This window comes from Ananas comosus, linkage group 7, assembly GCF_001540865.1.
Source record: "Ananas comosus cultivar F153 linkage group 7, ASM154086v1, whole genome shotgun sequence".
In the NCBI taxonomy this organism is placed as follows: Eukaryota; Viridiplantae; Streptophyta; class Magnoliopsida; order Poales; family Bromeliaceae; genus Ananas; species Ananas comosus.
In genome coordinates, this window is record NC_033627.1 from 2674900 (window position 1) to 2688833 (window position 13934).

At 40.3% G+C, this 13934-nt stretch overlaps 3 protein-coding genes across 3 annotated transcripts; 2 read left to right on the forward strand and 1 right to left on the reverse strand.

The window, feature by feature from the left end:
* LOC109712742 lies at positions 2574-5554 on the forward strand. The gene is made up of 4 exons (XM_020236487.1): positions 2574-2851; positions 3677-4324; positions 4411-4854; positions 5040-5554. The coding sequence occupies exons 1-4, from the start codon at positions 2684-2686 to the stop codon at positions 5172-5174; spliced, it is 1395 nt and encodes a 464-aa protein (XP_020092076.1). The 5' UTR covers positions 2574-2683; the 3' UTR covers positions 5175-5554.
* Positions 5582-8552, reverse strand: LOC109713346. The gene is made up of 3 exons (XM_020237384.1): positions 8294-8552; positions 6430-6691; positions 5582-5831 (listed from the first exon to the last, which is right to left on the reverse strand). The coding sequence occupies exons 1-3, from the start codon at positions 8453-8455 to the stop codon at positions 5764-5766; spliced, it is 492 nt and encodes a 163-aa protein (XP_020092973.1). The 5' UTR covers positions 8456-8552; the 3' UTR covers positions 5582-5763.
* LOC109712743 (cation/calcium exchanger 1-like) lies at positions 11354-13102 on the forward strand. The gene is made up of 2 exons (XM_020236488.1): positions 11354-12276; positions 12313-13102. Exons 1-2 carry the CDS (start codon positions 11354-11356, stop codon positions 13100-13102), a joined length of 1713 nt encoding a protein of 570 aa, XP_020092077.1.

The window sequence follows — 13934 nt, forward strand, 5'->3', positions numbered from 1 at the left end:
ATACAAATAAAAGTAAAGAGGAAAATTCGTAGAAAAATTACTAACTCTAATCCTCTCTCAAGACCAAGTCACTAAGAATTGCAAAACTCAACCCATTTCTGGCTCACTTCTCGGATTCCTCTAATTGTTAAAAAAAAAAATCAAATGATTGGTTCCTAAAAATTATGTCATTTCTTTCCCACCAGATCATCCATCAACAGATTGCGTCCCTCGTTAGATCCCTCATTGTTGCCCCTCGGGGCAGTCTCTATACATAATCTCCTAGACACCCCTTACCTCCATCCCAGGCCCTGGGATGTGCTTACCTTTTAGGATGTTGAATATTAAAAATCTGCTGATTACGCATCCGACAAGCAGATGATCAGCAGTCTCAACATCGTTGCCGCACATCATGCACGGTTGATTTCCGGACCAGCCTCGTTTGAGTAAGTTGCCAGGTAAGCGTTTTTTAAGTGCTCTTATGATCTTATAGATACGCAGAGATGGGCCCCCATGCATTTGCAGGAACGGACAACAAAAAAGAATCCATGGTCCTTGTCCTGCTCAGTTGGTTTGCAGTGCTAATACTTTGGGCCTTTTTGTAAATATGGGCCTAAATTTACTGGAATTGAACTGTGGACGCTGACTCCAATCACCTATTTACTTGACTACCGGCTGAATTCCCATGAAAACTGGGCCAAATGCATCCAAATGCATGGTAATTTTGTTTTCATTCTTCCACGTTGGTGGCTCTTTCTCATTAGATATAAGAGCCTATTTGCTCTAGCGGTGCACTGTTTTAACCGAACAATTTGTAATGCTATAATCAAAAGTATAGAAGCACGAATTTGAAAAAAATAAAAAATTAGAATGTATCAGTTATATTTCTGATGTCGCGTCACCGACAAATCAAATTATTCTTTTTAGACTCACCTGTCCCATCATGGTTATTAGAAAATAATTTTTGTTGTATTTTTTCTCAAATAAAAAATTATAATTGACTGATTATAGATGATATGACGTGATTTTTATATAGTAAAATTCTTTCTGATTTGAATTGAATCATTAACTAGGAGTAAATGTGTGTCCTAACTCTACAAAAGTCATATCAAACGGGTCCTACAGCATCAACTTCTAATACAATATCATCACGAATTTTTCCATCAAATGGTGGGTCTTTTATGTATAAGTACGGATGTAGGTTTATCTTTCTCTTCATTCTCTCTTCTTTTCTCCTTTCGGGAGCTTATCATGTGTCGATTTCGATTTCCACTTCCACATCTATATCGATGTTAACTTACAATTATTAACAAAAAGACTATTATTATTGCTTTTCCCTAATGAAGAAAACCCCTATCAACTTCAATCATTAAATGGAGATATTCCACCAAAAAGAATTTGCGTAGCAGAGCGGAAACTTGCACGTAAAGCCTTGTTAGCCACCCGTTGCAGAAATAAAGCTTCCTCATTTGTCCCCACGGAGACCCACCTGCGGACTCCACCTAATTAGTATTGGCCATTGGGCACACGACCGCATCAAAATATTTCGTACGACACTCGGTTTAATTTAGATCCAATCCCCGTCATTCCCGGCAAAATTTTGAGCTAGGATTGGATGCAATGGAATAAAAAAATGGATAAATTGCAATGTTGGTCCCCAAACTTGGTCCTCAAGTTTTTACGTGCTTTCGACGTTTAATTTTCCAACTATAATTTATTATAATGTAATTTTTAATTTAAAAATTTTAATTATTATAATTAAGTTTATCGTATAATTTAGTTGATTAAATACTGATAATTCGTTGATATTCAGTGATGTAATATTTTAATAATCACCTCATCATGGATTACAATATTGTTGCTATATTGCTATCATATTAGTGTATCATTATTTAAGCAACTGAATTAAACTTAAAAATAAATTATAGTAACTTAAAATTTTTAAACTAAAAATTTAAACGAAAGAGTATTTTATACACCAAAAGGGCAGTGTCAGTATTTTGGACAGGGAGTTGTCTGGACCAGGTACACTAAGTAGGTGTAGACCATCTTGGCTATATACAAGCATGTTATTATGTCCGTTATTCTATATATATCTTTTTTTCAAATTATCATCGGTTTCATTTTTTTTTTGAACTTTTTTAAAATGAGTAAATTAATCATCAAAATTTTGATAAAATTTTAATCAAGCTATCAAATGTTAATCTATTTTAAAATGGGTAAATTAATTACCTTGTCGGTTTAACTTTATATACTTTTCTAGTAAAATACCAATTTGGAATCTTATTAAGATTAAAACCAAAAAAAATTGTAATAATCCCAAATCATTTCAACTGTTATGGGTCTAAGGGTGACGTGGTGGACCAGGTCCAGGAATTATTTTCGTATTACTTTTAATTTCTAGCCGCAGTGAAGTCGCTCCTGACACTTGTGCGAGCCTGTCCCCACATGCCACGTCACCGAACGCGCCGTCAACGTGTGGTCGCGTCACGTCCCCGGTAACTTTACCTTATTCTCACCACGTTGAACGTAAGTCGCACTTTATTATACACATCCGAGGAATAAAAAGCAGTTAGAGCCTAAACTAACCGAGTCGTAACTAATTCATCATCATATTATGTAAAGAGAGAGAAAGAGAAAGAGAGAGAGAGAGAGAGAGAGAGAGAGAGAGAGAGAGAGACGAGGACGAAGACGAAGGAGGAGAATGGGAATGCGAAAGCATTACAGAGGCGACACGAGCATCCCGATCGAGGAATGGGAGAACCAAGAGGGGCGTAGGTTCAACCTCACGTCCACTGCGGCGGCGGCGGCGGCGCCGTCGAGTGGCGGTAGGGCTGCGGAGAGGATGAATCTCCCGAATGCGCCGATCCAGGTGAGAATTGTATCTCTGATTTCGCCAAGATCGATCTCTGAATCGTCGTCGTCTTCTTCTTCCTCTTCTTCTTCCGATCGCCGTCGATTAGGTTTTTCTTCGTGGCTCTGATCTTGTTTGATTGTCGGATTTGAGTCTCTCTTTCGAGCGATTAGAGGTGATTTGCCTAGAGATCGTTTAATTTGTCTACATTTTGAGGGATCCGTGGACGGAGTTGTTGTTGAATTAGCTAATATTAATTCCCCTTCGAAATTCTAATAATGCAGCGGTGTTTATCCTCTGCGAGAGTTTTGATGGGCCCCACATGTCACCCTCGCATTTAATAATTCTCTGCTGCGTGCTCGCTCACAATTTTTTCGCAGTTGATTATTTTTACAAGATTTTTTTTTCTGATTCCATAGATTTAATTAAGTTGGTGGTCAATTAAATTATCGTAGAGCATATTACTGTTCTAATTGAGGTTGGGTTGACTCACATTCTCATTGGACATTAACAAGGATCAATCTATTCGACAGCTGGATCCAAAAGTGAGTGTTTAGGTTTTAGACCAATGGTAAATTAAAAGCCACAACAGTGGATGAGATGTGAGCCTCTTGATGTTATGTTTTTGTTGGCCTTAGAGATGATGGAGGCATGGAGCCACCTGTGTTTGGTTCTCTTCTATTGCCTAATTTTCCAGTAAAAATTAAAAAATATATATTACGTTTTATGATTATCACCTTCTAATTTATATATTTATATTTTCCGTTAGTCAGGTTGGTAGAGCAAGAAATATATTAGGATGCGTCCATGGCCTTATATATATATATATATTTTTTTTTCCAGATGAGCTCAGCCCCTCCGAACCCGACCCCACCTGCAGCCGCCGCGGCAGCCTCAGCCTCCTGGTGTGGCATCCTGGCCGCGCAGATCGCCAAGCTCCTCTTCTTTGTCCACCTCCTCGCATTCGTCATCCTCGTCGTCTTCCTCTTAGTCCACGGCTTCCGCCACAGGAGCAGCACCTTCCATGCAAACCATTGGTTCGTCCCCCTTCTCACCTCCATCGCCGCCTCCTCGGTTGCCTCACTCCTCGTCCTCCTCCTCACCCTCCGCTTCCCCCGCCTCGCTCTCAAGAATTCCCTCTGGCTCTCCCCGCTTCTCATCTTCGGCTTGGCCTTCCTCCTCCTTGGCATTGGCACGAGCCAGGGCCTTGCCTTTGCCGTGCTTGCTCTCATACTGGCACTCGCTGAGGCCCTCTACGCCTGCTGGATCGTCCCGCGCCTCCACCATGCCTATGAGGTCCTCTCCGCATCGATATCCGCCGCGCAGGTCCCTCCCTCGACTGCTGCCTATGCCTCCCTCACTGTCCTCGCAGGCGCCTCCTACGCCGCGTTCTGGACCCTCGGCGTGGGCGGGGTTGCCGCTGACGATGACTCCCGCTTTGGCCCGCTCTACGTGGTGGTACTGCTGCTGAACCTGGCGTGGACGATGCAGGTCATAAGACAACCGGTTGTGTTTAAAAATTTAAGCCGTCAGGGAATTCTGTCTGTTTTTATATTTTACATTCAACGCATATGCAGGTGATCAAATACCTCGCACACGCGGCTGTGGCACGCCTTGCCCACGCACGCCTCGCGCCATGGGGAGAGATTGAAGAGGGGCCTGGGCAGGCGTTTTGGGAGGTGACGACACAGGCGCTGGGCGACGTGTGCTTGGGGGGCACGGACGAGTTCCTGTTCTCATGCACGGCATGCTGCGCAGGGGTGGCGGAGGGGATGGTGACACGGGGGAACCGGTGGGGGTTTGTGCACATCGGTGCCTACAGGAAGGGCTTCGCCCAGGCATCGTGGGACGTGTGGGACATGTTTGCCAGGAAGGGGATGGGCCGCCTCGTCGACCGCGACATCACCGGGTCGTTCTGCTTTATGTGCGGAACTGCCGGGGGTTCAACAGCTGCGCTGGTGGCCGGCTCCTGGGTGCTCGCGCTGGACAAGCAGCTCGCAGGGGCGGCCGCCGTCTACCCCTCTCTCTCTCCCTATCTCTCTCAGAGAAAAAACTGAAACTACTTTGGAACTTATTCTAGCTTTCAAGATACGAATGAATCAAACTAATCGTATTGCTCTTTTGATTATCCTACATTATACATTGCTTGCAAGTAGAGGTTGGAATTGCTTGTGCTTGTTAACCATGATCTAACAATGTATCACAGAGCCGGATTGCTATGGCGTGGCCTCAGGCTTGCGTCGCGGCATACCACGTCGTCTATGCAGAGAACCCACACAACCGCCGCCTCGGCTCATCGCTGACGGACCGCATCAGGGAGCTGGAACTCTCTCCCGATTGATCTCCCAAGTCCAAACGAATACTAATTTTCATTGCATAGAGTTCAAAATTCTACACAACAGTCTCTAATTGCAAATTTTTTCCCAACAAGCAAAGCCTAACCTGTAAATACTGCAGATTACTCTCCTTTTCTCCAATCCTTTCCCAAGGATTGGATTGCTACTCAGACATTCTAAAAACATTGATACATGCACAGATATTATACTTTTCGACTGTAAATGGTCATAATACTACAAAACAATTGAAAGATTTTGTTACTTCTTGACTCTTGCGACATCTAAATGTAGAGTGCTTGGTACTAATTCTCTTTTCTTTTGGTGGAAACATCAGTGTTACCTGAGGTTACTCGAAACAATAAGATATAAGTTGGCATGAATGGCGTGCTTGAGCAATTACACATATTTGGAATTTAAGCTTGTCCATCACTCTCCAGAATCACATAGTCGTGCTGAATTGAAGTACATTTAGCTTGATAAACTCAGTTCATTTATCACAAACTCAAACTCTACAGAATGTTACTAGTAATTGAAAGTGACATCACTTGTATGTAAGGAACATACCCAAACAAAATAGAAGCAAAAGAATTAGTCTCAGTCGGCCCTGGAATGACCACGCCCTCCGCATCGTGAGCACATTATATTTCCAGTTCCTCCGCAACCTACGTGATTAAGAAGTAATGAAATGTTAATGGGAGCTGTAAGATTTATGTCGATAGGGAGACGTGACGGAACCTCAAAGACCAAGAGGAGAAACTAAGACCTAAAAGAGGAAAAACGAGGTGACAAATATTCTAGGACTGGCAAAACATGTCTAGCCTATGCTCATAAACAAAATTTAACCTCAGAAAATGGAGAGAAATCATAAGGACAAATTTCTACATTTTATTTCTTTGGAAATATAAAGTTATTGGTGAAAAGATACAATACGAAATTTACATGTGTGCATAAAGAAAGACATTTCAATTTGATGCCAAAAGTAATTTGGATGAAGCTATCCTAACATTTAGGAACAATGGTTGACCGACATACGAATCACTGCTGGAAGCTTCTTTCCTTTAACTTGTAATTACATGCTTCTAAGAAATGTTTTTAAGGGCATAAAATACAAAGCCAAATTAATTAGAATTAAGACAGAAAGCAGAGAAAACATGCGGCTTATAAAAGTAAGGGAAGTCAATCACCACGCTAGGTTTCGCGGATAATCTAGCTTGAATACAAATCATACGAAACAAAAGGAAAAAAGATGAAGCATGTTACCTAGGCACCTAACTTTCACGATAATTCCTTGGCTCTCCAGTATAGAGTCGATATACAAGCCTGAACCAGAACAAGTTGCGCACAGCACTGCACCTTTGGCTTCACAAATACTGCAAGGCGGCTTGTTCCCGATGTTTACTTTATCCAAAGATAAGCCAACTGGTTTCTCGATATTCTCCTCTGGAACAGCTTTATCATAGCAGAATAACGATTCAAGATTGCTTTTGCTCTTGTGCAAGTCACGTGTGGATCTCGAAGTAATCTGTAACACAGGAGAATTATATTGAGATGCACAGAATGGAAAGCATGCAAGACTGCACAAAATCTGTACTGTACTTTTTTTTTTTTTTTTCTAGCTTTACATCAACCAGGACACTCTCAAACCCTGTGTTCGAATAGAAAAGAACACGGAACAAAAGATTAAGCATAAAAGTTCTGGTTCCAACTTCCAACTAAGGTCCACAAGTTTAGAGCGTGGTTGTTTCAACAGCTTTAGGTATAATTTGGGTTGGTTTTACCATTCCTGGCAAAAAGGTTCCGAAAAAGGCATCCTAAAATTAAAGAAAATGGAATTATTAGCAGGACACAAATAGCAATGCATTTAAAGATACGCAAAGATGCCATTGTAGTCAATCTTATAGAATAGTTTCACTGCTTTAAGGATAAAAATTTTGGGAAGTATAGAGAAAAAAAGCATGTAAAGTCTAAGATCTAAGATAACATATCATGAAGCCATGGAGTATGAATACCGCAAAAGCAGACTGGAAGTGAAAACCGAAAGAATTTATAAAGAAAGAGTACTGACCAATCATATAGAGTAGAAACTTAGAACTAGAGATATCAAACAATCAATTCACTATCTTGGATCTACTGAGAGAAGTGATGGTATTCCTCATAAAGGAACTCACAGATAAAGTGATTAAGAGTCTTGCTGAGACTAGCAATCTTTACAGGATAACTGTGATTTGTTCAAGAGCAGGCATCATTCATAAAATAACTAAGGTTTAGCTCTCACACTAAGTGGGATTGACTATATGAATCCTAAAAGGGAACCGCACGGGATTTGTTAACAAATCCTCAATCTGGGATTAATGAAAACCGCATCCCTGCCTTAGATTTCGCAACATGCGGGTGTCACACAACACCAAAGTTACCCACGCGCATATTTTTTAAACACAAGCTGCACTTGTCGAATTCGAGTGTCTGTTTGGTTTGGCTTCCGCAACACATTTTGTACTACGAGAATTATCACCTGTTTGGCGAACAAAATGTTTTCGTTATCGGAAGCTAAAATGATTTTCTGAGCACCAAAGATGAAAGCTCAAATTTGAAGCTTATTCTTCTGTTGTTGTGGCGCAAAGTTATTGAGCGAATCTCAATTCTAAACACTATTAGTGCTTCTTTAGATACCTCTACTTAAACAAAAAAATCTAAAAAAGGTTCATCCAGATCAAATCGGCCCTAGCTGTAGGGTTAACAAATATAAATTGTCTCCCATGATAATCACACATAACTCACGGATGTGATCTGAAGTTTGAGTTATTTTAGTGGTTTTGATTTAGTGATTATCAACTCAATGATTTAGGTGGATTCGTGGTGTTGTGTACAAATAGTTTAATCCCCTTACCCAACATTTCCAACTTCTCATTCCCTAATATAAATCAAATAGGAGGGACTATTTCCAAAATTAGTATCATCTCGCAACATATTCTCACGCAAAAAGCAGAAATTTTGATTCATCGGAGACTCTTCTAATCGTAAAAGAGCCCAAATTTCAAAATACCAATTACCACCGAATCGCAACTAATTACCAGAAAAATCGAAAAAAAAAGGAAAGAAAAGGCGATTAAGGAAAGGATAGAACCCTAGAAGCACTGCAGCGAAAAGCCGACGAAGCAGCGGATAAAGCACGGACATTCGAAGGGGATTCGCGTCCTTCGATCGTAACCCTAATTGGGCACGGATTGCAACACGGGATCGAGGGATTCGATGCGGGAAAAGACGAGGGTTTGATCGCAATCTCCATTTATGCGAGAAGAAGCTCCTTCGCCCCCCTTTCTAAAGCTCCGATTTTTATCGCTAATGAGTTTGGGAATGTGTCGCCCCACTAAAAACGATTCTTTGTCGCCTTTGGGCGTATCGCCCTTAATAATTAAAAAACGACTATTAATTAACGTCCATTCGTACCAACGCTTTTTAATCTAATTGGACTAAAATAACCTCGAGCTCCAAATTCCCCAAATCCTAATATATAATTATTAAATAAAATAAAAGTAATTAAAACGTGAATAAGTTTATTCCTTTGTTTTTAATATTAAAAATTTAAAATACTCCTCCTGTTTTGGTATTTTCTCACTTTAATACCCTATAAAGTGCATCAATTTAATAACCTTATACTTTCTTTTTTTTTCCATCAGCTTTTCCGTTAATATTTTATTAAATTATATATAAAAAAAACTTCAAATACCCCACCTAGACTTATCGAATATTCATTTTAATATTTTTTAGTTTTAACTTTGTCACTGATTTAACAAAAAAAAATTAGTGGAGGGGTTAATAAAAAAAAGATAAATAAAATTACGTGATACTAAGTTGATACACTTTAAATCACATAGTACTAAAATAAAAAAATACGAAACACATGAATGGTATTCGAAGTTTTCCTAAAATTTAAACATAGTGTCTAAATTTTTTGATAAGAGAGTGCGAGATTTACATGCTGCTTTTTGAGTATATGAGTAGTATTTTTCTTTTTGTTGAATATATTAAATTAAACATGACACAATAATAGAAAAATTTTGCAATAAAATAAATTGAAATGATAGAAAGTATATATATTTATATATTTCTTAAGGTAAAATATGATGAAATTAATTTCAAATTTGACTAATGCAAATCAATACCATTTCTAGAGTTTTCATGCGCACGGACAACGGACAAAAGTTACGAAACAAATATAAATGTTTCTCGTTGTTGGACGCATGCATCGACTTAAGTTACAAAAAACCATGTCTCAAACATAATAATTTCTACACATAAACACTGTTTGTGAATTTAATTTTCGTAATTTAGCATACACTATAAACTTATTTGCACGGTATTCATATATATATTTATGTATCCTGCTGAATTAAATTGATTAGTGAGTGAGTGAGTGATTGTGAAAACATATATTGGCTTCAACTTTATTCAAAATTCTTTTTCATGATGTATAATCACTTGTATAAAAAGTATTCTTAAAAATAATAATTTAACTACTCTTTTTTTTTTCTCCTTGTATTTAATATTCCTCATCTTGGCTCTACTAGAAAACAAAGAATCCTTCGTAAATTTGGGAAATTTCGTGGAAATCTCGTTCTACTGAACGGTGGATTTAACGTTTAAAAAATAAGAAGCGTATGTAACATCACGTGTGGAACATTATCATCTACTATTCCCAGTACTTGCTCCATTTACACAGGAATTGTGTTAGGATTTGTTGTTCCATCACAAACCTCGCAACACCAGTTTCCTCTTATAAGAATCCAACAAATTTAATCTCCTACATTGATTCCCCCCCTTTTGTGCATGCATGCATGCATCCAGTGCATTTTTCGCTATATTTTTATTTTCTAAAAAAAAAATTTATTACAAAAATTTCAGAATCAAAATCTAATTTATTATATATTGTTTATAAGAGTAAAAAAGAGCTAGGAATCAAAAGTTAGTTATAAATCCTGAGCAAGTATCATTGCTTCAAAGTTAGCTATGTATATTCATTGGATTCATACTAGATTTTGATTGTAAAATAAAATTATAAATTAATAATTAAGTGCGGTGCATGAGAAGTATGAATGCATGAGGTGCAGGGAATAATTTCTTTGCTTGATCAAAAATTATTTCAAGAGTGTTCTCCCTATAAGGCACGTGAATGATCAGCTTACATAACCTCCTTGCTCTTACTTGCCTTTCTATATAATGATTTACCGTGCCTTTTTACTGTTTTATATTTTCACATTTTGAGTAAATCTTCTTAATTTTTGTGTTCTTTTCTGCATAAAAGTTTATGTAAAAGTATATGAAATTTATCTAAATTATGATTCATTTTGATCTAAAGCATAAATTATTTATTTTTTTTCAATCCATTTAATTTAAGCAAAATAATTACCCTTACACCTTAAAATTTGCATGAATCTGGCCTTTATTTTTACAATTTGATTGGTATGCTTTATATAATTCATACGACTATAATTTCGTTAGAATAAATAATGAACTTAAACTATCAGATCGTTTAAAATCAAATAAACTAAAAAATTAAGCCTAAAATCAAAATTTTTTAAAACAATAGTTGAATATATAATCAAACCAGTTTAATTAATTGTTCAAGTAATTAAGCTCCATACATATTTTTCTATTCTTCTGATATATATATATATATATATATATATATATATATATATATCTTTAGAATCCAAAGTCACTGGCCCTAAAAAAACCCAACAACTTTGGAGTTATAATCCCCCTACCCCTTCTTTTTCACCCCATTCATTATTCCTCCCATTCTCATGCATTCTCCCACTACAAAGATCACCTGAATCTTATTTATTTTCTTTCTTTCTTCTTCTTCTTCTTCTTCTTCTTCTTCTTGTTCTACTACTTCTAAAGCCCACATTATATTTTCGATCTATTTTTTCTCATCCTTGTGGATCCAAAGGAGACGGGGCTTGATTAGCACCACAAACACAAACGAATATCGATCGATAAATTAACCTCTCTACCTATCTAGCTAGCTAGCCACATACATACTCTTTGCTCTCATTCTCCATCCTACAAAGTTGGTTTCAAGCTAGGGTGGTGGCGCGTCTCTATATATTGATAAAAATCTCTTATAGATCGAGTTTACACTCGTAGCGAGCTAGTAATATATATCTAATAAACATCATTAATGGCTTTTGTGCTCTCGGAGAACTTCAAGGCCTTCATAAACACTTGCTTTCTCCTCCTCCTATGCTTCTTCCTCACGTCGCACATTCGCTCTCCCACCACCTTCATCAACGGCCTCCAAAGTACTCCCAAGGGGATCAACTGCGTCGGCTTCCACAAGCTCAGGGACCAGCACGCGAAGTGCCTCTTCCTAAAGACCCAGACCCCGTGCGTGTCGCAGGGCTACGTGAACTACCTCCGCATATTCTACTGCTTGTGCGGCAGGTACCCGCCGCTCGGTTACACCCTCCTGGCCTCGTGGCTCCTGGTGCTCTTCTACCTGCTGGGCAACACGGCCTCGCAGTACTTCTGCTCGTCGGTGGAGAGCCTGTCGCGGGTGCTCAACCTGTCGCCCACGATCGCGGGGGTCACGCTGCTGTCGCTGGGGAACGGCTCGCCCGACGTGTTCGCCAGCATCGTGTCGTTCCGGTCGGGGTCCGGGGAGGTGGGGCTGAGCAGCGTGCTGGGGGGCGCGTTCTTCGTGTCGTGCGTGGTGGTGGGGATCATCAACATCTGCGGCAGCTCGCTGCCGCACGCCGTGCGCATCGACCGCTCGAGCTTCGTCCGCGACGTCTGCTTCTTCGTCGTCGTGCTCTCCTCCCTCCTCGCCATCCTCGTCGTCCGCCGGATCACCATCTGGGGCGCCATGGCCTTCACCTCGCTCTACTTCGTCTACGTCTCCATCGTCTCCGCCACGCACTTCTGCCGCGAGAAGTACGAGGACCTCGTCGTGCCCATCATCAAAGAGCTCGACGAGCCTACGTCGGCAGCGGCGGCAGAAAAAGAAGCAGCGGAAGGTTCCGAAGCCAAAGCAGATCACGAAGATTACGATCAGGAGGGATCGTCGTCATCGTCACCGCCATCGTCGTCGTCGTCGTCGTCGTCGTCATCGTCGAGCAGGTACGCAAGGCTCAGGAGGAGAGCGTCGCGGTCGCTGAGATGGGTGCTCTACGCCATCGACATGCCGCTCTACCTGCCGCGGAGGCTGACGATCCCGGACGTCTCCGAGGAGCGGTGGTCGAGGCCGTACGCCGTGGCGTCGGCGACGCTGGCGCCGATCTTGATCGCGACGTTCTGGAACTCGAAGAGAGGGGTGCTGGGCTCGAAGGAGGGCCTGACGATATACCTCTACGCGGGCCTTATTGGGCTCATACTGGGCCTGTTCGCGCTCCACACCACGATGAAAAATAGCCCGCCCAAAAAGGTGCTGTTCCCGTGGCTCGCAGGGGGGTTCCTGATGAGCGTGCTGTGGACGTACATCATCGCGGAGGAGTTGGTGGGGCTGCTGGTCTCGCTCGGGTACATCTTCGGGATAAGCCCCTCGATTTTGGGGTTGACCGTATTGGCGTGGGGGAACTCGATCGGGGACCTGATTGCGAATGTGGCGATGGCGATGAACGGGGGCCAGGATGGGGCCCAGATCGCCATATCCGGGTGCTACGCGGGGCCCATATTCAACACCCTGGCGGGGCTCGGGCTCTCGCTCGTGGTGTCGTCTTGGGCCGTGCACCCGGAGCCGTTCGTGGTCCCGGTGGGCCCGGCCCTGTTCGAGATACTGGGCTTCATGATAGGCGGCCTTTTGTGGGCCCTGGTGATACTCCCGAGGAAGGACATGAGGCTGGACCGGGTGTTAGGGATAGGGTTGCTCGCCATTTACTTGTGCTTCCTCTCCCTCAGGCTCTCGCAGAGCCTAGGGTTGGTGCAAGTTTGAATTAGTTAAATTAAATTAAATTAATTAACTAATCAATTAATTAATGGGTAGTACCATTAATTAATTATTAGTTTTTTTTGTTCCCCTTCTTTTTCCCCCCCTTTTTTTTCTTTTTTGGGTTATTATGTTGGTTGTATTATTTGCTTCTTTTTTTTTTTGGGTTTTAATTCTTCTTCTTTTTTTTTTTTCCTTTTTTTCCCCCCCTTTTATGGAGCAAATATTGTGTTGGTGGTAAGAGGTTTTATGGGTTATTATTAATTAGTTGAGAGGAGTGGGGTGGAGGGGTTTTGTATGCGAGCCTCTTGTTGATGTATAAAGTAGCTATGAATAAGTACTAGATATTTGCTCTTCATTAATTTTGTGTTTATGTTACCACAGAATTAATTGCACTTGGTTAATTAGATATTCTTATAATTGAAGTGGTTTGACATTAAATAACTATTTTTTTCTTTGAGAATGATGATGAAATTGCTATGAGATTATAATAAAAAAGTTTCCAAATATGTATAAACTAATTTAAAGTTTCAAAATATATATAAACTAATTTTTCATACTTGCGGTGGCTATTTGGCCAGAATAGTATCGGTAGCGCAAAAGCCTCTGTGCTACCAAATTATTTTTGATGACGAAACATCTGTGTTTTAGAAAGTTATTTTTATAATTTTAAAGTCTCCACGCTACCAAATTATTTTTTATGATAAAACATCCGTGTTTTAAAAAGTTATTTTTATAATTTTTTGCTATCGTTTACGTTTAAAATGAATAGTCTCTATATAAATATTTAAAAATTTATAGCAATAATAATAAAGGACTTGGAGTTTTAGATCAGATA

What these genes read in the sequence shown, in the direction of transcription:
- LOC109712743 (XM_020236488.1), top strand. Translation starts at nt 11,354, where the DNA reads ATGGCTTTTGTGCTCTCGGAGAACTTCAAGGCCTTCATAAACACTTGC. An exon ending in TCGTCGTCGTCGTCGTCGTC is followed by an intron (nt 12,277 to 12,312) that starts GTCATCGTCGAG and finishes GCTCAGGAGGAG; the next exon opens with AGCGTCGCGGTCGCTGAGAT.
- LOC109713346 (XM_020237384.1), bottom strand. Translation starts at nt 8,455, where the DNA reads ATGGAGATTGCGATCAAACCCTCGTCTTTTCCCGCATCGAATCCCTCG. An exon ending in TTCGCTGCAGTGCTTCTAGG is followed by an intron (nt 6,692 to 8,293) that starts GTTCTATCCTTT and finishes CCTGTGTTACAG; the next exon opens with ATTACTTCGAGATCCACACG. An exon ending in CGTGAAAGTTAGGTGCCTAG is followed by an intron (nt 5,832 to 6,429) that starts GTAACATGCTTC and finishes TTAATCACGTAG; the next exon opens with GTTGCGGAGGAACTGGAAAT.
- LOC109712742 (XM_020236487.1), top strand. Translation starts at nt 2,684, where the DNA reads ATGGGAATGCGAAAGCATTACAGAGGCGACACGAGCATCCCGATCGAG. An exon ending in TCCCGAATGCGCCGATCCAG is followed by an intron (nt 2,852 to 3,676) that starts GTGAGAATTGTA and finishes TTTTTTTTCCAG; the next exon opens with ATGAGCTCAGCCCCTCCGAA. An exon ending in ACCTGGCGTGGACGATGCAG is followed by an intron (nt 4,325 to 4,410) that starts GTCATAAGACAA and finishes ACGCATATGCAG; the next exon opens with GTGATCAAATACCTCGCACA.